The following is a 21,732-nucleotide window of genomic DNA, read 5'->3' as shown; positions in this document are numbered from 1 at the left end:
TTTTTCTGTAACGTTGTCAGCTTTACAAGCACGGAGGCACGTTCTGCATCACACTCTAGGACAGGGAAGGGAGCATGACACGAAACCACCAACACCCAGTGGGTCCCAGAGTTCCCCTGAGTTCCCCACGCCTGCCTTTCTCCTCTCACAGTTCAGGGCGGGGTTAACCTTCCAGAGGATTTAAAGATAACTCATTTTTTCTTATTATAAAAGAAAAACATGCCCAGCTTTCTTTATGGTATTGCTGAATTTTTGTTTTTAATGAAAGTTATAAGTAAACAGCTTTCAAAGTCAAATAAAACTTAAAACCCATGGGATAAAATCTGTGCCGCTGTCTTAGCGTTTCCTGTCGCCCGCCCCTGGGTTGGGCGGTTTGGGGGCTGAGTGCCCCTCACGGGGCTCCCTGTTTTGTGGGGCTCGCCCTCTGCAGTTTCCCAAGAAAGGGCTCAGGAGCAAAGCCTTGTGCAGGTGTCCTGCCCAGGCTAGGCTCGCCGGGGTGTACGTTCTGGAGTGAGGCGTCCTTTTTCCCTGATTCCTACCTAATCTAAGGTGCCTTGGGTTTTCTGCACACCCGGTAGGAAGTGTAGTGAGAGTTTACAGATCTTGGCAGGTTTAACTGCAGGACTGTTCCTGCTCCCCTCTTCTCCTCCCCAGGGATGCAGAGCTCCCGGTTGTGAGAGCCCAGCGGAACCGCCTGTGTGACCTCCTGGGCGTGCCCAGACCTCAGCTCGTCCCCAAGGTAACCACCTGTCCCCTCAGGCCACATGGGGGACCTGGGGCCCCTTCTTTTTCTTTTTTTTTTTTTTTTTTTTTTTTATGCGTTACGCGGGCCTCTCACTGTTGTGGCCTCTCCCGTTGCGGAGGACAGGCTCCGGACGCGCAGGCTCAGCGGCCATGGCTCACGGGCCCAGCCGCTCCGCGGCATGTGGGATCTTCCCAGACCGGGGCACGAACCCGTGTCCCCTGCATCGGCAGGCGGACTCTCAACCACTGCGCCACCAGGGAAGCCCTCTTTTTTTTTATAATTTAAAATAGACGCTATTTTAAAATATTTTTCTAGCTTTTCCAATATTTATTAATCAATAGAATTTTTAATATAACATCTAAAGTGTTTATTAATCATTATCCAAACAGTAGACCAAACTGAGTATTTAAGTACTCCCACATCCTAGCTGCTATATGTTTTTAAAAATTTTTTTTAATTTAAAAATTGAAGTATAGTTGATTTAGTGTTGTACCAATCTCTGCTGTACAGCAAAGTGACTCAATTATACACATACAGACATTCTTCTTTTCATATTCTTTTCCATTATGGTTTATCACAGGATATTGATTATAGTTCCCTGTGCTTATACAGTGGGACCTTGTTGTTTATCCATCCTGTATATAATGGTTTGCATCTGTAATCCCAACGTCCCAGTTCTTCCCTCTCCCTTCCCACCCCACAACCACAAGACTGTTCTCTGTGTCCGTGAGTCTGTTTCTGTTTTGTAGATAGGTTCATTTGTGCCATATTTTAGATTCCACACATAAGTGATATCATATGGTGTTTGTTTTCCTCTTTGACTGACTTCACTTACTGTGATCGTCTCTGGTTGCATCCATGTTGCTGCAGATGGCATTTCATTCTTTTTATGGCTGAGTAATATTCCATTGTACGTAAACCACATCTTCTTTACCCATTCATCTGTCACTGGACATTTAGGTTGTCTCCACGTCTTGGCTATTGTGAACAGTGCTGCTCTGAACACGGGGGTGCATGTGTCTTTTTGAATTATAGTTTTGTCTGGGTATACGCCCAGGAGTGGGATTGCTGGATCATATGGTAATTCTATTTTTAGTTTTCTGAGGAACCTCCACACTGTTTTCTATAGTGGCTGCACCAACTTACATTCCCACCAACAGTGTAAAAGGGTTCCCTTTTCTCCACACCCTCGCCAGCATTTGTTATTTGTAGACTTTTTAATGAAGGCCATTCTGACTGGTGTGAGATGGTACCTCATTGTAGGTTTGATTCGCATTTCTCTAATAATTGGTGATGTTGAGCATTTTTTCATGTGCCTACTGGCCATCTGTATGTCTTCTTTGGAGAAATGTCTGTTAAGATTTTCTGCCCATTTTTTGATTGGGTTGTTTTTTTGTTGTTGAGTTGTATGAGCTGTTTGTATTTTGGAGATTAAGCCCTTGTCTGTTGCATCATTTACATATATTTTCTCCCATTCCATAGGTTGTCTTTTCAGTTTTTTTTTATGGTTTCCTTTGCTGCGCGAAAGCTTGTGAGTTTGATTAGGTACCATTTGTTTTTTTTTTTTTTTTATTTGTTGCCTTGGGAGACTGACCTAAGAAAACATTGGTACAATTTATGTCAGAGAATGTTTTGCCTATCCTCTCTTCTAGGAGTTTTACGGTGTCGTGTCTTATGTTTAAGTCTTTAAACCATTTTGAGTTTATTTTTGTGTATGGTGTGAGGGTGTGTTCCAACTTCATTGATTTACCCAGGGCCCCTTCTTTGTGAGGCCTCCAAATGCAGCTCCAACAAGCTCCTTTCTTGAATTCCAGGGTCTAGAACATTCCAGGCCATGCTGCCTGCCTTGCTTTCCATGTCACGGCCCACGTAGGGCTTTCAGGACCCCAGGGAGGCGGCCCTGGCAGGGCCGTGGGACCGGAGCAGAGCTGAGGCCTCCACTCTCCTCTCCCACCTGCCCCCAACCTCACCCTGCAAGCCAGACCGTTGTGCCCATTGCCAGCTCCTCCCCGTGGGCTGAGCCTGGGGGCACCCCAAGCAATGGGGCAGTGTTTCTGCTGCTGCTCCCGCTTGCCCTGTCCCCCGCCCCGGCCAGCACGCTCTCTCCGGCCAGGCACGTCTCACGTGTGTCCTGTGGAGCACGGCACCCAGGACCAGTCCTCTGCCGAGCGCCCTGGCCTCTCTCACCCTCAGAGCCATGTCGGTTGCCCCCAGGACACCCGTCCCACTTGGGACTTTGTCACCTCCAGGGCCGCCCAGGGCCGGCTGGTGTCTGCTGAAGTTGCCGTCCTCCACGGCAAGTGTGGTGTGTGCGTTGTAGCTGCGGTTTTCTGAGATCGAGGGCCACAAGCTGTTCTTGCAGGTTGTGGGAGGCTTGAGACTTTTTGTGTTTTGTGTGTTCTTGGCAGAGAATCAGAATTCAGTCTGTCGTCAGTCTGTGGGTCCTGCAGGAGCTGGAGTGGGTCGCAGCAAAACGGACTGTGGTCCTGGCGAGTTGGGCGTGCCCTCCTCCTGTTCCCATCAGCTGTGTCCCTCTGGCCTTGGGTTTGAACCCTGGCTCTGGAGAGGCTGTTTCAGAGCTTCCTGTTGAGGAAGGACGTCTGGGCAGAAGTGCATGGCGGTTGTAGTGCGTGGTTCTAGGTCTCCACGCACCCAGGTGCCTGCCCTAACACCCCCCGACGTGAGCCTCAGGCTGCGGGGGTCACCGGTTCCCATTTCCGGTGGACTCACCTGGCAGAGGACTCACGGTGGGAAATGCTGACAAGCAGATTCCAAAGTGACGGATGCTCCCTGGCAACGTGTGTGCTTAGGGCCACTGTGGCAGCTCCAGGATGTAGGCCCCCTGGTTTCCCTGGTGATGGGAGTGTGACACCTTTTCTGAGATCTGAGCCATTCGGACATTGTCTTTCGTCACGTGTCAGATCTTTCATGTTCTCTCCGGGTTGTCCGTCTTTTTATACTTTGTCTTCAGGGACCTTGTTCTGGACGCACGTCCTGCCAATGTCCTCTTCTCCAGGGATGGCCTTCTTGTCCTTAGACCTAACGTGGTCCTGTTTGGGGTATCTTGATCTCCTCCAGGGTTGACATTCTCTGTTTTTTTCTAAAAGCTTTACTGTTTTACTTTTTACGTTTGGACTCACGATCTAGCTGACCCAGCTCCCTTCTCGCTACGTCGTGTCGTCAGGCCACACATGTGGCTCTACTCTTGGACTGTCTGTCCTCTGGGTCTCTCTGTCCATCCGTGAGCCACTGCAGCCTGTCCTACAGATAACAGATGTAGGTCTCAGTCTTAGAGATGCAGGGTTTAGGTCTCACAGTGCCCAGTTGTCTCAATCCTGTGGTCCTTTTTTCTCCATGATTGTCTTCTCTTCCTGGCCATTGGGTTCCCACCCCACCTGTAGAATCAACTTGTCAGTTTGTGCTTCAGGAGTTTGGCCGAGGTTGCCTGCAGCCTGAAGGTCGATTTGGTGAGAAGTCATGTCTCTGCTCTGAGTCTTCTGACCATGAACATGGTGTGTCCATGCATGGACCCCCTCAGTGTTTTATGGTTTTTGGAGCAGAGATGTTGCACATCTTTCTGTAATTGTCCCACAGTTCTTGGATATTCTTTTTTTTTTTTCATTTTTGTTTCTCTTTGCCTTTCAGTTTGGGAAGTTTCTGTTGACCTGTCTTCAAGTTCACTGATTGTTTCCTTGACCACATCTGGTCTTAGGACAAGCCCGTCCGAGGCATCCGTTTCAGTTACAGTGTTTGTGGTCTCCAGCGCTTCCACCGCTGCTTACATTGTCTGTCCCCGCGTGGTGCCACTTTGTCCACTAGGGTCCTTGGCGTATTAATCACAGCTGTTTCAAATTCCTGGTCTGATAGTTCCAACGTCTCTGCCATTTCTGAGTCTGGTTCTTACATTTGCACTGTCTCCTCAGACTGCTTTTTCTTGCCTCTTGTTGTACTTTGTACTTTTCTGTTGAAGGCAGCCTTGTTGGGGGAACAGGAGCTAAGTAACCAGAGCACAGGGTGTTTGCTGCTGCAGCAGGTCCCAGGCAGAGCCCCTCCCAGTTCTTGTTCTCATCCTCAGGGAGACCACAGGAGGGGCTGAAGTCCCTTTGTCTCGTGTTAATAGAGCCACAGCGCAGTTTTTGATCAGTGTTTATGTAGTTTATCTTTTTTAATCATTTCACTTTCAATTTCTGTGTTCCTACATTTAAATGTGTTTCTTATGAACAGTAGATAGGCCTCATCTCTTTTTAATCCAGTTTAACCGTTTTTGGTAATTGGAGTGTTTTGTCCACTTACATTTAATGTGTGAGTTTGGATTTGCTGGGTTCGTTTGCCATCTTTCCATTTTCTGTTCAACCCTGTTTGTTTCTTTGCTCCTTTCTTGTCTTTGTTTGGATTGGTTAATGACTTTTTTTGTTTTGCGGTACGCGGGCCTCTCACTGTTGTGGCCTCTCCCGTTGCGGAGCACAGGCTCCGGACGCGCAGGCTCAGCGGCCATGGCTCACGGGCCCAGCCGCTCCGCGGCATGTGGGATCTTCCTGGACCAGGGGACGAACCCGCGTCAGCTGCATCGGCAGGCGGACCCTCAACCACTGTGCCACCAGGGAAGCCTGGTTAACGACATTTTTACCATTTCACTTCCCCTTCTGTTAACTTCCTGCAGTTTTCCTGCTGTTTGTTAGTGACTGCCCATCAGGACAGCATTCTTTCCCCACGTACGGCAGTCAGAACGGGCAGCACCGGGGGGAGGGCTCTGGCTGTGGTGCCCTTCCTTCCCAGGGCCCAGATGGTCATGGCCTGCCTTCCGTTCAGCCGCCTCTCTCTTCATTGTCCTTCAGTTCTTCACTGTGCTCTTAACTCTCTGTTCTCCTTGTGGCTAAGTTATTTCTGAGGTGATGTCTTTTTCCCCCTTTCCTCCCCCCCCGACCATGCTGTATAGTGTCTGCCTTGCCTGGCCCTTCTCTGGGGCCCCTACAGGACCGGGCTGAGGGCAGCTCTGGTCGGGCCCCCAGGTGACACTGTGGGTGACAGGGATGGCAGGCCCAGCGTCAACTCTCCCCTCTCCTTGTGTGACGGCCACACACAACACTGGCTTCCTAAGGAAACGTGCTTTCTACATTAGAAAAATGTCGCACAGATGGATGAAGTTGGGGGGACAGTATAGTCACCCTCCCCACCTGCTTGCTGCCCAGAGGTTGTGTTGGCCACGGGGCTCCTGGCACGTTCGGGGAAGCGGCACAGACGCAGTTTCCTGCAGGAAGCGTGACCCAGGGAGGGCTGGGGAGACGGCGCTGACCGGCCTGACCCTGTCACGTGTCCTCCACAGCCCAGTGTCCGCTGAGGCCAGTCCGGGAAGCTGAATCCTTGCCTCTGCCTGCCTGGGAGGAGGAGCCCGGGCACGGTCGGCATGGAAGACCTGGACGGACGGCGGCCGTCTGGCTGGTGCGTGAGGGCCCTGGAGTTCGTCACCTGGAGGTGGCATTTCCTTCCATGCATGCTGTGCCACAGTGACCTGGGCTGTTGGTGCATCTGTCCTATCTCTAACCTGTGTCTTACTTATAAAATCACGTGCTGAGCAGCTCTGTATCTGCCTGTGCCTGACACTGCTGCCGGCGGGGGAGCTGGAACCAGAGGGGGTTGTAGGCTCCTGCACCGAGGCCCGATGGGAGGGGTGGCCCCGGGGGGACAGGCCGGTTGCAGCCTCCCGTGTGCTGTCCTGTCGCCACGTCCACCACGGCCTTGTTGGGCTTGCTCGTAGCCGCTGACAAGCTCTGAGCGACTCACGTTACATGTCAGATGCTGCAGGGGCAGAGAAGGTGCCATGCCTCTGGGTGGGGGTGGGTGCCGTTGAGCGCTGCCTCCGGGTCTCCTTTGCAGCGCGGGTGGGGGCTGTCTTCCCTCCTCACCCCATTCTAGGGCCCAGCGCGCGTGGCGGTCGCACGCACGTCACCTGCCCTCATGCAGTTTCATTCAGTCAGAAAGAGCCAACCTGTGTTCTCAGAATCCCACCAGGACCAGTTCAGCCACACAGGGGACTTGTGACAGCAGCTCAAACCCTCAACGGAAGCAGGGCATGGTCAGTGGCTTCATAGATCTGCTGACACGTGGCCTCCAGGAAGTGGTTCTCTGGTGATGGGAGAAGAACCACATTGTCTGAACCTTTTTTTTCATTTGTCCAGAATGGGGTACACGCTCAGGGTTTCTGAAGCAAAGACAGGCTGCTTTTGTCCACATGGGCTGGCACTCACGCTGGCCTGTTCAGGGGCCAGTGAGGCCGATGTGTGTAAAGGTTCCCCACTTGAGCACCTGCGTGGCCAGTCTCAGTGCTGAGGGGTCAGGCCGCCTCCTGCGGGAGCCTTTCTGTGGCAGGCTCCTGGTCCATCCCCACCCTTCCACCTGCTGCTTCATGGGTTGAGGTCTGGATGCAGGACAGATGTGGACGGGCAGGTAGAACATCTGAGGTGAAGTCGTCCAGCCACGGGCCCAGGACAGTGTTCCTGCACCTGGGCCACGGGACAGACCGCCCCTCCTGGGACGTGCGCGCCCACGGGTCCATGGCTGGAGGCCATGGTAGGTGTTGTTGGTACAATCCTGAGACGTGTTTTCCTGCTGCCTTTGCTAAGTGAGTTTCTCCTGCTCCAGTTGAGCCAGTGGTCAGGCGGGGATCGCTGACCTTCCCTGAGAGTGGAAGCCCATGTTAGTCTTGCGTGAGGTTTTAACTTTAATTTCATTTAAGCCTTAAAACATGTCTCCTCTTGAAAATAAGTAGAGAGTTTTCCATTTTCAATGGAAGAACAGCCAGAGGCCCCATAGCTGGTGGACGTTGTCACGTGGTGAGGGGTCCTGGATGGCCAGGCGGCCTCAGGCCACATGAGGCCACGCTGGTTGGAAGGCTCTCCTGCAGGGTGGCCACAGGAGGCCCCACTTGTATCCCTGTAGCAGGCGGGGTCCACAGAGCAGCACCGAGACCTTGGCTGAGAAAACCAAGCAAGGAGCTTTTGAGAAGGAATAAAATGAACTGTTTTTAGCGTAATTTTTTAAAAACAAACACCAAGATTCCAGAGACATGGTCTCTGAGACATGGAGACAGGCCAGTTTACCACATTGATGATACTGTGTCAGGAAGCAATTCTTCTTCCGTTGCTGGTCTACCTTTGCAACCCGAGGAAAACCAACAAAGCCGGCCGGCAGTGTCCAGCTGCCCCTGCACACCTTCGGCCATGTCAGATCCTACTGGTCAGCACCTGTTCTCATCAGGCGCCTGGTGGCTGGGAACCTCCTCCTTCATTTGGAGCCCATCTGGGTCCAGGTGACGGCTTTGTGGGGAGTCCCCCCTCATGACTGACGACGTGGCCAGAAGCAGACAACAGCAGAGGTGGACATCGTGGAAAGCAGTGGTCTGAAGCAATTCGGGGTGGGTGGACAGTGCTGGGCTGCCACCTGGTAGAGGGAGTGGTCAGGAGACACCCCCCCCCCCCCGAAAGGGGCAGAGAAGTGCACCTGTGGCCCCAGTGGGAGTGAGGTGGGTGGGTCTGAAGAGCCGCAAGAAGCCTCGTGCCTGAGACAGGATATGTGAGGGCAGCGGTGTGGCCGTGAGCATATGGCCATGTCCCAGACACAGAGTGAACCATCCCAGTGAGCAGGTCCCTGGCGTTCCCAGGATCCATGTCTGCTGAGCCCTGGAGGCTGGCTGGGAAGTGTGGATGTGATAGCATAAGGCCCAGGGCCAAATCTAGTAGCAGACCCCACATACAGCTGGGGCCCTAAATAGCTGTACCCTCAGCAGCAAGGAGAGTGAGAAGTAGGTCCCCACAGGAGCACATCTGTCTTGGTCTCTGCCCGGTGCTGGTGGAGAGGAATGTGATCACAATGGCCCCTGACCAGTGGTGCTGACAGACACTGGGCAGAGGAGGCAAACAAAACCCTCTCTGGAAGGATGCAGGCTGAGCCCTAAAGAGAAGAACATAAGCTCACATCCCCAAATTGCACAAAATGCACAAAGAAACAAGGCACCATTAGCAAGACCTTAATAAAATCAGACCCCAAAAGACAGAATATAAAATGAATTCAGTTTTGAAAAGGGTTAGAAATTATCAAGAGGATATTAGGGGGAAAAAGGCTCAATGGATGAATTAAACAACCATCTAGACATGGCTGAAGAGAGAATTGGGGAACTGGAAGATCTGAAGGAGTTTTATCCAGAAAAACAACTGGAAAATATGAAAACAAAGTCAAGAGACACCAGAGAACCTGCCCTGTGTGTGGCTGGGGTCTCGGGAGACGGTGCCACATACTTGGTGATAGAAGCAAGATCCCAAACAGGACAAGCTCACGTCTGGACACGTTGCAGCGGAACTGCTGGGAGACTGGGTGGTCCGGGCAGCTGCACCTCTTGGATGGCAACAGTGGACTTAACACTGGAATGAGATCCTCATTGAGCTGAGAGAAAACAATTCGCCTCGGCTGGACTGAAACTAGTACAGCTGTCATTCAGGGAAGAACAAAATAGGTCGTTACAGATAAAACAAACCTCCTTAATGCCACTGGTTTCCAATCTTGACACTGTTGACATTTGAGGTCGAATAATTCTTAATTGTGGGGACCGTCCTGTGTGTTGCAGAATGTTTAGCAACAACCTAGATGCCAGTAGCAAACCCCCTTCCCAGTCGTGATGACAGAAATATCTTCGGGCAGATTCTAGTGGATAAAGCGTAGGGATCATTTTCCTGCTGCCAGGTGAATGCAGGTGCAAGAGACAATGTTGGGCAGAGAAAACTATAAACAACGACCATGTAACAAAAAGAATAACGGCTAACATGTAGATTTTTAAAAGCACGTAGAATTTCTTTTTAATGGACAATAGTAGCATACAGTATAAAAATAAACGTGCATTTTTAGAAGGTCCTGTAGCCAGAACACTGATCCTCTTGCCTCTGACCAACACCTCGTGTGCTTTGGGAAGGATCTTCCGAGACTCTGCATGCAGAGACCCTGATGCTTTTAAATCACCAAGGCGGGGAATTCTGACTCAGACATGACTCCACAATGAGGCCACTCCTGATTGTTCAAGCCCCCTGACCCTACTCGGACCCAGGAGTTACTACCTTGTTCACATAAAGTTAGGGCAGGGCTCCCATCAGTGGGAATCATCACTCAACTCCAGCATTAATGGCACCAATGATTCAACACATCAATGATTTGTTCTTGGATCAAGGAGACAGGCCCCCGGGAGTAGCAGCCGTGCGTCACCTTTAGGGAAAAGCCATTGGCCTCCTGGGACCGAGAGACCAAATGCACAAAGGGACAACTCCAGACCGTGTCTCAACATAGAACTGTGTAGCCACTGGTTCCCAATGGCCAGGACGTGGTCACAACTGCCAGCTTCCCCAGTTCTAGCCATACATCCAACTTAGGACCAATCGGAGAAGGAGACTCACTCCCCTGACCGCTCACGCCCACGGCCCCCCGCCAGGCACAGCGGGGCCTCCCCCTCTACCCGCAGGTCTCTGCTGTGCTTGGTGAGGGGTCAGCTCCCCACCAGACAAGCTGTGAGCACGCAGCCCCTGTCCCCAGGGTGGGCCTTGTCTAGTTCCATGTCTCTCACACATGCGGCTCCCACATGGATGGAGCCAGCCACCCACCCAGACACGGACCAGACTTTCCACAGTGGCCAGAGCTGGGAATGAGGCAGGCGTTGGGGAGCCGTGCAGTGACTAGAACGAGTGACTAGAACGTCTGCCACAGACACGAGGGAGGCTCTCTGGGGAGGGTGCATTGTGCGGCCACGCCCTCTGCTCCATGTCTCCCTCTGTGGTATCTGTACACACGTGTGGACACGTGTCAGAGATACACGGTGGGGTGTGGATAACACCCCTCAGGCTTGTGCTCACGGCTGTGTGCTTTACCACACATAAACCACACCCGATAAGAACACTAAGACGTGCCCTCCTGGTGAAGGGGATTTGAGGGGCATCTGGGTGCCACCCTCCACCGGGCACGTTCCCCACTGGGGGCCATGGGGCCATCCTTCCCTACTTGCTCTCGACCCTGGGCTGCGGCTGCTGGGGGCCTCGTACATACCTGGGAGCAGCTGCCATGGGTCTGTCAGCTGAAGTGAAGGAAATCCCGGCCCTCCTGCAGGTGCAGCGACCTCAGATTGTCTTCAAATGCGCCCCCTGTGAGGTCCTGGGGGAGGAGCGACAAGTCTGGCTCTATCCAGGCCTCCCCTGGCCTGCACTGGGGACCCTAAGAGCCTCCCTTGGGGGCCTGGGGTTTGGGGTTGCCTGTGGCCACCTGTTAGGTGGTCCACTATGAACTTCTGCTCCACTGCTAAAAGGAGAGGGTCCAGAAGGAGAAAAGTGCCAGAAGGGAACCTGTTGGCAGTTGGCCACAATGTCCCATAGGTCACCAGGGAGGCTGGGGGCAGGGGGTCCTCTGAGGTGCCTCCACCAGCCTGGCCTCAGCCCCTCCCCGCAGGAGGCAGCTGGCCCCCCACAGGGACTTGGGGGAGGAGGTGAGGCTCTCATGGGCAGTCCCTTCCGCTCATTTCTTGGTCCAGGGCAGAGCCAGCTTCCCCTGTCCTGACTGATCCTGGGGTCTCCATGGTGGCCCCCTCGCCCCACCCCCATGGCCTCTGCAGGGCCACAGGTGGGAGGCAGCCCTGGGGACAGAAACTGTGACCTAACAGCCAGCTGCTGGCAGAGCCCCTCCTGCCTCCCGCTCCGTACCCACCCCCACGGCTGAGACAGGAGGCAGTCCCTGCCCACGTCTTCCCTGTACCCTTGTTGGTGCGGGACTTGGGGGTGGGTCCCCAAACTCTTCAGCTGGGCCCGTGCACTGGTGCTGCTTCGGCCGCCCTCCTGTGCGGGGCCACGGCGGGGTTTCGGGAAACATCTGCAGGCTCCTGTCCCTCGTCCCAGCACCACCTGCCAGGTCCCCTCCTGCCTCCATAACCAGCAAAGCGGGGGCCTCTCTGCCAGGATGTGGGAGGGGCTGTCTGACCACCACACTCCTTCCCGTTGGGTGTCATCCGTCTGTCCTTGGGCCCAACACAGGGAATCACCCTTGTCCTGGGCTGTTTCTGCTCCTCTTACTGCTGTTACCTGGGCTTTGCTAGAAGTATTTAAATGAAAACCATTTTACCTGGAAAACACCTGAAATTTCCACATTCTGTCCTCTACCTGCTGTCTGTTCTTAGCCTCCGTTTTCTCCTCCCATTATCTCTCTGCTTCCAAGTTTTCAAAGGAAATACACGTGGGTTCAGGGCCAGCCCAGCCACAGACCTGGGCTTGTAAAAGGGCCACCGGGAAGGTACTCATGTGTCCATGAGTGGACACACCCCCTTAAGAGAATTAAAAAGGTCAGACGTGAAACCAACAAGGACTAGAACCCAGAGGGTACAGAGGACTCTTCGGGTCAGGAGAAGACACACAATCCCACGGACAAAAAGCTGATCAGAAACATCAGGACACAGGAAATCCACACGCCTGACAGATGAGGGAAAGGTCTTGGCCTCAGCAGGGATCAGATGGAAATGAACCCCACCGTCCAGTCGTGAGGCCTAGAGGGACCCCTCCCTCCCTGCCTCTGGGCGTGTCCCCTGGCCTGGCCTGGGTGTTGTCTAGCGAAGCAGAAGACATGGCTACCCCACGACCCGTGAAGAGCGTCAGGACCCTCCATGAGAAGCTCTGGTGTGATGCCCACGGCTGGGTCCTGAAGCGCCAACGGGAAGAGGAAAGCAGGCCTCAAGCATGACGTGGAGGAGACCGGACCCCCAGAAACACAGCCAACTCTGTCACATGGCCTGCAGACATGCACTCCACACCAAACGGATTAGCGGAGCAAGTACAGAATCGGGCGGCGCTGGGGGAGGGCATGTCGCCCGTTAAACTGTGCAGCCGGTTCTGGAACAGAGGCTGCAGAGTTTTCTTAAAGGGCAGATGGTTAGCATTTACGGCTTTGTGGCCATACGTCCTCTGTGTTCTAGTAAAACTTTATTTACAGAAGCAGCTGGTGGGCCACACTTAGGCCATTTTCCGAAGGTGTTAAGAATTCACAATAAAGTTTATTCAAACAAGAAAAACGTGAGAAAAGTTCTAAAAAGAATAATGAAGGAAGACTATCCTTACTCAGTGGTGAACATCATAAAGCTATAGTCAGTAATGGTGCGTGACAGATGCGTAGAAAAAGGCCAAGACTCCAGGAACAGCTCCAAATCCACATGCATACCCAACACACAAAGACGCCATTTCCTGAGAGTTTCTCACCAAATGATGTTAGGACCACTGAGGATCCAAACAGAAAGAAAAAAGTCTGGATCCCTATGATAATCTTTATAACAAAATAAATTCCAGTTGTACCAAAAATATAAGGAAAAAACAGGAGTCTGAGGACCAGACTTGGATAATGTTTTTTTAAATATCACAGTGAGAAATGATTGTCTTAGAATGAATAAAACCCCCAAAAGCCATAAAAGGAAAAATTAATTTGATTATATCCAAATAACAAACTTCTAAATGGCAGAAGATATAAATTCAGTTAAATGACACAGAAAAATCTGCAACATCACAGACAGTAGTTTGTTACTGTATAAAGAAAAATACTGAGAGACCAATAGAGAAATGGGCCAATGAAAAGGGTAAGGTACCAAAAGGGAAATAAAGATGAATACAAATACATGAAAAGATGTCCTCCTTACTCACAACGTGACATTGCCAACTGGAACCATAAACTTACTGTTTTTCACCTGTGGTTTGCAAAGGTGGAAGGTTTGGTCACACCGCTGGAGAAGGGTCATGGTGGGGGCAGGGTGTGTGAACTGGCTCAGCCTCCAGGGGCGGAATGGCTGGTCTCACGACTGATGGCGGGCACATTCTTTGACCAGCACCTTTCAGACACTTATCCCATATGTGTAGCCACTTGAGCAAAATTATGCATATATAAAGATATCCACGGCAGCATTATTCCTAGCGGTGAACAGTAAAACTGGCCTAAAGGTACATCGATAAGCAACTGGATAATAAATGTATGAAACACCCATATAATCGAGTAGGATGCAGATATTTTTTAAGTGAGGTACATGAATCCCTCAGAAGCTCCTGCAGCCAGCGATGAAGGTGTTCCTGCGAGCAGAACAGACCCTGGACCTGAGCCTCGGGAAACACGTTAAACCACAAGCCGGTTTCGTCAACAAACAATTGTAAGAAAGTGAGGGAGACAGAGGTCACACTGGGTCTGCATTCCAACAGGCAAGTATGAAAAGATAGAACACGTCTACAAGGCAGTTAGATTTCAACACTGATGGGATATCTGGAAATTTGGGGTGACATAGTGGTATTATGGTAGTTTTTTTAGCTTTTAATCTTTTCAGGAAACAATATTGAAGAAATGAGGCTAGAATTTGCCTCGCTCCCAGGTTGGGGGAGTTGGGGCTTGGGGCTGGCTTCTTTGCTTTGGCTGAAACGTGCTGGAAAGTTTCCTTCATAAAAAGATAACAGAGTTGGGTGGCACCAGCGGATTTATATGGAATTAACTCCAAGATATACTATTACGTGAAAAAAGAGAAATAAAGAAGTATGTATAACATGCTGCTGTTTGTTAAAAAGAAAAATCACATACACCTTTGTGTTTCTACCTCTAGACCCTCTAAGGAAACAAAGTGGGTGACAGGGTTGGGTTCCTTCCCACCCAAAGTCTGCTCTCTGGGAAGGGTTTGCATGGGTGGGGGTGTTCCCTTCGTGGCAACTTCGGGTCCCTGAGAAGTAGACCCTTAAGAGAGCCTATCTCTGAAAAGCTAGGTATCATTTGTGTAGAATTAAAACTTTCATTTTACAATGGCTCCTTGCAGCCCCATAATCATTCATCCAATTCCCCTGGCAACTTGAACATTGTTTGTCTTGGCCTCTCAGGAAACTGCTTTCAAACCAGGAAACCCAAAGCCAGGTGGGTCACTGCTTTCAAACCAGGAAACCCAAACCCAGATGGCCACGAGCCTGCCTCATTGCACCCACATCCCGTGGAACCCCCTTCCCTGGTATGTCACTTCTGTGATTAGGTCACACGTTAGTGTGACGTATGTCTTGCTACTGACCCTGCCCCTTGCTGGCTTTCACAGAATAAGCTGCCATGGTTGGTGGGCCTGCAGAGCAAACAGCCGGCAAAGCACTGAGGCCCTCGGCCAACACCCTGGAGATCTGACTCCTGCCAACGACCATAAGAGCTTGGAAGCAGGTCTGCCCCAGGCGAGCCTCTTGATGAGACATCATCACCGGCAGACACCACCACGCTCACCTGAAGCTGAAAGCCACCTGTGGGCCCTGGACTTATGACCCACAGAAACGTGAGGAAGTAAACGTGCTGTTTGAGGCTAAGTTTGTAGTTATGTAGTGACGGTTAAATAATGCAGGTTCAAGCTGGCAAGCAGTCAAACAGAAGAAAACCTCAAGGTGACACGTTGGGACTGGAGCCACCCGGCTGCCTGGCCCTGGGACACTCAGTGTACAGCCACCTGCAAAAGCACGAAGCTGGCCCCTACCTGACCCCACACACAAACAGCAACTCAAAATGGGTCCAAGACCTACATGAAGGAGCTGAAACCATAAAACCCTTAAGAAAAAAGCACAGGGGTAAATCTTCATGACTCTAGATTGGGTGGTGGTTTCTTAGCCATGACACCCAAAACAGAAATCAAATTACAAATAGATAAAATGGACTTTGTCAAAGTTAAGCACTTTTTGTGCATCAAAGGACACCGTCAAGAGAATGAAAAGACAGCCCACAGGATGGGAGAAAGTATTTGCCAATGCATCCAGTTGGGGACTTGAGTCTAGAAATATAGAGAACTCTGAGGACTCAACAAAAGGACAAACAGCCCGATTAGAAAATGGGTGAAGGACCTGAACAGACACCTCTCCACGGGAGGCAGACAAGTGGCTAATAGATGCTCCACGTCCTCCGTTGTCAGGGAGACGCAAATGGAAACCGCCGTGAGAGCCACTCATCCACCAGGATGGCCGTGACGAACAAACACGTCACAAGGTGGGCAAGGATACGAGAAACTGGAACCTTTGGGCAGCGGGGGGTGGGGGGGCATAAGTCACCCTAAGACCCGTGATTCCACCCCAGCTCTGCGTCCGAGAGAATTGAAAACACGTCCACATGGAAATCTGACCTGAATTTTCACACGGCCTCATTCAAGCTGACAAAGCCTGTTGTGCCATGAGATTCTGTTCTGGTCCAAGTGTTCAGCTCACCTGTGGCCGTGCAAAGTCGCCACCAACTGAGCGGAGGAAACCACACCTCTACTGCCTCACAGTTTCTGTGGGGCTGGAGCTCAGGGCTGGGCCTGGCCATGCAGGGACCAGCTGGGACCCTGAGGCCACTCCTGGCGCCAGGCTCCTGGGGTCAGCCTGTTCTCACGCCCGTTTTCCCGACAGCTGGGTGACTTCTCCAAAGTGGCAACTCAAGCGAGGGGCAGAATCAGGACATCCAGCCTGTTCTCCGGTCCTGCATGGGACCCCACCTGACCAACACGCTACAACGCCCGCTGTCCCCCGTGTCTGAGCTCGGGCCCCATGGGAGCACAGCCTCAGGGAGGTGACGTTCCCCATCAGGATGCACTGGCCTGGTGGGGCCCCTGTGGAAGCGCCTGGGCCACACGGCAAACCGCAATTAGAAGCTGTGAGTAACACCAGTCAGTGCAGAAGGGGGTCTGGGATCTTAAAAACAGCCACCAACAAAGGGCTCTCCCCTTCTCTGGCACCCTCCACATACACGTGGAGCAGGCCACCTTTGCTATGAAAGTGTGTAGGGGCTGCAGGCTCCCTGAGCCCAAGGCTTGATGAGAGTCTGCACTTGATGTGGGGTGAGAGGCATGTTCTGCTTGGTTCCCCACTGCTATTGGCGAACGCTGGCAAATGAACATGCACCTGCTTCCCTTCCGCTAAAGCCACTGCCTCCAGGAAGGCCTCTGGCCTGGCACCCTGTTTACCAAGGTTTCAACCTCAGAGGCTGGAAACTGCTGGAAGCAGCGGCCTGTGTCCCCAACTATGCGTCATCCCACGTCCCCAGTGGCACAGCACAGGGACCTGCTCACCCATCCACTACTGTCCCCTCTTGACCCTTCGGGGCAGCCCCGCCCCACATGAGCCAACCTGGGCCCTGTAGTCCTGGTGGATTAAGGACACTTTATACTTGCATTTGTGATAATCTTTCTGACCACGGGGAGGAATTTCCAAAACAGGAGGACACTAAAAGTGTTCATCACAAGAGAAAAATTGATAAATGTACTGTGTTAAAAATAAGCTTTTCACGGGACTTCCCTGGTGGTCCAGCGGGTAAGACTCCACTCTCCCAATGCAGGGGGCCTGGTCGGGGAACTAGACCCCACAGGCATGCCGCACCTAAGAGACCCCACATGCCACAACCAAGACCCAGCGCTGCATGCATGCGTGCATAAATTAATAAATAAATTAAGTTTTTCTGGGAAGAACCTGTGAAAAGACAAGTCACAACTGGGAGAAAACATCTGCTAAACACTAGTCGACCAAGGGCCAGCACCACTCAATGCAGAGCTCCCAGAAACCAAGGAGAAGAGATGGACAGGCCAGCAGGGCGGGGGTGAGGGCTCCAAAATCAGGAGAATGTCCCCATCACCAGAGCCCACCAGCAGGCTTCGTGGTGGAAACTTGTACACTAGGAAACGGGACCCACTCAGGGAAGGAGGGAGTTCAAGCACACGGGCCTCTCTGCAGGACCCCAGCGTTGGGCCCAGAGCCAAGAAATGAGCACCTGTCCTGCGTGGCCGCAAATGGGAGAAAAGGCAAGGGGTTGATGGAGAAAACCGCTGCGACGGCAGTCACTTGGCAGGGATCGGGGGATGCAGGGCCGGCGCAGGTGCTTCTGGGCGGCCTTGTCCCCTGCAGCTCTCATGGGAAATGCAACCTGCCTCATGGGGCACCATCGCCGCCACCTCCCCTGACACCCCAGGCCTGGCTGGAGGTGGCCCTGTTGTCTCCTGTCCCCACCCCCATGTGGATCACTCTCCTGGCCCCCCAGAGCGGCAGTCATCACCTCCCGTCCTAGCCCGCAGCTTCCTGGTGGACACAACATACCACCTCCTGACCCTGGGGCTGTCCCAGCCACACATGCCCCAGCCTGACACTCACCAGCTTCACGCAGATGACAAAGGGTGGCTGTGCGGCTCGGAAGTGCAGGACCGGGACCCGGGGCTTGGGCCTTTCCTGAGAGGAGAGAAGGGCCACAGGCTGCTCCACCTTGCTCCCCAGTCCCCCACCTCTGCCCTGCTCAAAGCTCGATGCCCTCAGACAGGCGCCCGGGCCACAGCCAGACCCAGGGCTGGACCTGGTCTCCAGCACCTCCACCCAGCCACCTATGGCTGCCACAGGACTAACCTGAGGTGGGCAGCGGACAGACCCAAGCCTGCAAGGAGCACCTTCCAGTAGGGACAGGGGCAGGTGGGGGCAGGCACGGGTGCCCTCTGGGGTCCTGGAGACCCCAGGAGCCTGAGGGCTGCATCTGCCAGGCCTGGCAGCTGTCCGGGCCCAGATGGCCTTTCCCAAGGAGGAAGGTTCTGGGCAGTGTCTACTCAAAAGGCCCAGGACGGCGCCCCAGAGTGCAGTGTGGGCGGCTGACCACATGCATGACCATGGGGGCTCGGTGGGGAGGGGGCGCACCTGAGAGTCCTCGTAGCAGTAGAAGCCCTTCTTGATCTTGTTCTCGTCCACGTCACAGAAGGCGACCACCTGGGGAGGACCCAGGACGCCAGCCTCAGGGGCAGTGGGGGCAGTGCTGCTGGATGGGGGAGGGGTGGGACAAGGGGTGGGCCCCACCTTGCATCGTGACCCTGCCGTCAGGCTGCGGTAGAGCCGGCGGCCCTGCCGGCCCGCATTCCAGATGGTGAAGGTTGCCCAGTGGGGCAGGGCCCACTCTTCCAGGAAGCGGACGCGGTGGGTCCAGATGGTGGTCCTGTGGGGCATGGGGGTTTGGGGGTCGTGACCCAGGAGGGCAGGGCCTCCAAGCGCCCCAGGCCTTCCTCCCCCCACCCCTGAGCCTGCCCACAAGTCCCCCTGGTTTGGGGCCCCTGGGGCAGCACTGCAGCTGTTGGCTGAGTGACTGAACCAAGGAGGCCAGGACCAGAAGGTTGCACCCCTCACCCACCCTCACAGCCGGTGCACATGGATCCTCGGACGTGCTGAGCTCATGTCCACACACTCAAGAAGCATGCGGGACACCAGGCACAGAGCTTGGGGAGCCCAAGGAAAACCCAGCCACGCTGACGTCCGGCACCTACGACCATGGTAAACATGACCTGGACGTGACTCCCCACCTCGAGCGGCCACATGGAAGGGGCCACAGTGTCCTGTGGAAGCTGTACAGATGGTGGGGTAACCTTCCCCAGGTGGGACCCCCTCCCTTGGCCCCTTGCCACATACAGACCTGAGGTCCAGGCCGGCCCTTGGGGTCTGCAGCTGCCCGAGTCCCAGTGCCCGGAGACAACAGCATGTCAGCTGTCTCCAGGTTACAGTGGTTGGACACAGGGACAGGACCCAAGGCGCAGGTGAGAAAACATCACTTAAGAATCGGGAAGGTTAAGGGGGAGCTTCTGCAGGTACACAGTGGACCAAACTTGACCCTGGTCTTCCTTTCCAGAGAAACCTCTGATGTAAGGAAGGGTGGCACACCCTTGTATAAAATCACAGTTTACACCTGGAAGTGCCCTCCATGGACCCTCTCACGGAGCCCCAAGACCTACTGTTCTAGGCCAGGCGCAGACCTGCTGCAGCTCCCCCACGTTCTACAGTGTGGGTTCAGTTCCTTCCTGGTGTCTGGCCCGGGGCTCTGTGTGGCAAATGTTGAACCCGTGGTTCAGCAGCCACTGCCCTGCTGCCTTCTCCATGGCAACCAGCTTTGAGGGTCCCACAAGGTATCTCAGGGGAGCAGCTCCTCCAGGTGAGAGTGTGGGGTCCACGGACACAATACAGTGATGCCCACTCTAATGCAACTGGGCACCAGTGTCCGCCTGCCCAGGGGTGGGCTCTGAATGCTGGGCTGCTCCTGTGGTTGGTCCACCCACCTCCCACTTGAAATGTCTCAATTGGGGTTGTGCTGAGCAGCCATAATTTCAGTGGTCGGGGAGTACTGGGGCCTGCGAAGGTGAATAAGGTGAATAACTCCCCAGTCTGGGCCATTCAGCACAAGCTAGACACACTCCAGCCCAAATAAGACACCATCAGGTGCAGCACTCAACACGCAGCTTTGGCAGCATCCAAGGAACAAAGGACAATTCTGAGAACAAAACAACTGAACTTCCTGCAAATGAGCTCTGACAAACCCATGAGACGCTGACAGTGAGGAAGAGATGGGGCAGGCCCCGGGTCCCCGCCAGCAGCGGGACCTGCGCCACGCTCCAGGCCCTGCCTGGGACCCCAGGCGGTGCGCCTACCACCACAGGGGCAGCAGGAGATAAGGGACCACAGACATCTGGGCAGGTCTCGCCCTCTGCTCCACGGTTTCCTCTCTGGCTCCTACTTTTTAAATTATTTTTGTTGGCAAAAGGTCTGGCTGCTTCTATGACTTAATTGCTTCTCTCCTTAACCAGTCAACTCTCTTCAATTTCATGAACAATTCAATGAAACTGCCCAAAAAAATGCCCAACGGTTTTGGGGACACTTACAAGGAAATGAAATGGCCCAACGAGGACTCCACTTAATGCTCAGGGACCAGGACAGTGTGGGGCCCGCACCAGCGTGACCACCAGACGCAGGGGTGACGGGCCGGGTCTGAGCAGCGCAGGGTGCCTCACCTGGAGACGGCGCCTGTGGGAGGGACAGAGCTGACCCCCACCTCCCACCGCCCGTGGGGTGGATCTGGAGGGACTGTGGGTCCTGGGGGTACAGCCCCTGCCTTGCGCCCTCCCTGTGCCTCCGGAGTCTGGTCTCTGGTCTGAGGACACAACTCAGAAACTGCCACCAATACCTCCGTGTTGTGGACAGTGAGACCCGTTATGGACAGTGAGACCCTTCCTGCCGCCGCTGTCCTGCAGGTCCCCTTCTCCACCGTGCTGCTCAGTTATTTATTCGGGAGAACAGCCCAGGTGTGTCCTTCCTGCCACTCTTACCCCTGCGAGGAGGCTCCACTGAGGGCTGGGTGTGTGGGAGCTGCTCACAGGTTTCCTCAGACCCACAGGTCGGCATTTCCAAAACCTTCTGGAAAGCAGGGCAGTGTCAGGGATGCACACTGCACCAGGAGGCAGCAGGCCGGAGGTGGGGGCGGGGAGCAGTGGCGTGTGTGGACCCTCAGCAGCAGGATGGCAGGAAGGTCCACGCGGTGACGAAGACAGAGGAGCAACGTCACCACACGGAGCTCGGCCCTGAGGGTGAGCAGCATAGCGACTTCGGGAGAATGAGGCAGAACGCTGCCACCGACACCACATTTTTAAAGAGGGAAAGCACACTGTTTAGAGGACATCACGTGTGGTCAAAGTATAAAGAAATGGATCTTATGGCAAATAAACATCCCACTCAGGACACCACGAAATGGAACCTGGGAGATGCAGGAGGTTTGGGGAAATGGGTAACTTTTTGTTTTAAAGATGATTCCTTATGCCTCTGGCTGTCGGAAGTATTTCATAGTGAAAATTGTTAAATGATATAAATGCTGATCATTCTCAATTTAAAAGGTAAAGGCCACGATTCAGGGAGCCTCTCAAACAGAGGGCTCTTTAAGAGAGAGTTTGAAGGAATTCAATTATTGACAAGCCTGAGGGTGTAATTAGCGCTCCTTGCTCTGTGAGGTTTTGCTGCTCAAAGACTTTAATCCAACACAGAAACTAACATGAGATCACCTCTTTTACGTTGTGGGTGGCAAAGCCTCACACTGCAAAAAGAGGGAAAAAAAAGTCTCAACATAAAAGAATTATCGCATGAAAACAGAATGAAGGTGTGTGTAGCACAAGCCGTCTGTCTGGCTGC

General features: G+C 53.4%; 2 protein-coding genes across 9 annotated transcripts in view; one reads left to right on the top strand and one right to left on the bottom strand.

Annotated features, from left to right (window-relative positions):
- Positions 1–6,324, top strand: part of TBCD (tubulin folding cofactor D) — a 177,890-nt gene extending 171,566 nt beyond the window's left edge. For 2 of the 3 annotated variants that reach the window (XM_032616855.1, XM_032616853.1), the window contains 2 exons: positions 655–739; positions 6,069–6,324. In XM_032616855.1, the coding sequence (XP_032472746.1) occupies positions 655–739; positions 6,069–6,083 (100 nt within the window). In that variant the 3' untranslated portion in view covers positions 6,084–6,324. Of the gene's footprint in view, positions 1–654; positions 793–1,013 lie in introns of all 3 variants that reach the window. The other variant, XM_032616854.1, reaches the window with a different exon arrangement.
- An 832-nt stretch (positions 6,325–7,156) lies between these two features.
- The window catches only part of B3GNTL1 (UDP-GlcNAc:betaGal beta-1,3-N-acetylglucosaminyltransferase like 1), a 110,740-nt gene continuing 96,164 nt past the window's right edge, over positions 7,157–21,732 (bottom strand). For 3 of the 6 annotated variants that reach the window (XM_032616857.1, XM_032616861.1, XM_032616858.1), the window contains 3 exons: positions 18,592–18,727; positions 18,436–18,504; positions 17,152–17,982 (listed from right to left, as the gene is read on the bottom strand). In XM_032616857.1, coding sequence (XP_032472748.1) covers positions 17,821–17,982; positions 18,436–18,504; positions 18,592–18,727 — 367 coding nt within the window. In that variant the 3' untranslated portion in view covers positions 17,152–17,820. Of the gene's footprint in view, positions 7,717–7,842; positions 10,928–17,151; positions 17,983–18,435; positions 18,505–18,591; positions 18,728–21,732 lie in introns of those variants that run through there. The other 3 variants (XR_004347558.1, XM_032616860.1, XM_032616859.1) reach the window with 3 other exon arrangements.

Source organism: Phocoena sinus, chromosome 20, assembly GCF_008692025.1.
Source record: "Phocoena sinus isolate mPhoSin1 chromosome 20, mPhoSin1.pri, whole genome shotgun sequence".
In the NCBI taxonomy this organism is placed as follows: domain Eukaryota; kingdom Metazoa; phylum Chordata; class Mammalia; order Artiodactyla; family Phocoenidae; genus Phocoena; species Phocoena sinus.
Note: the sequence above shows the minus strand (reverse complement) of the source record. Positions and strands in the feature narration are given on the sequence as shown.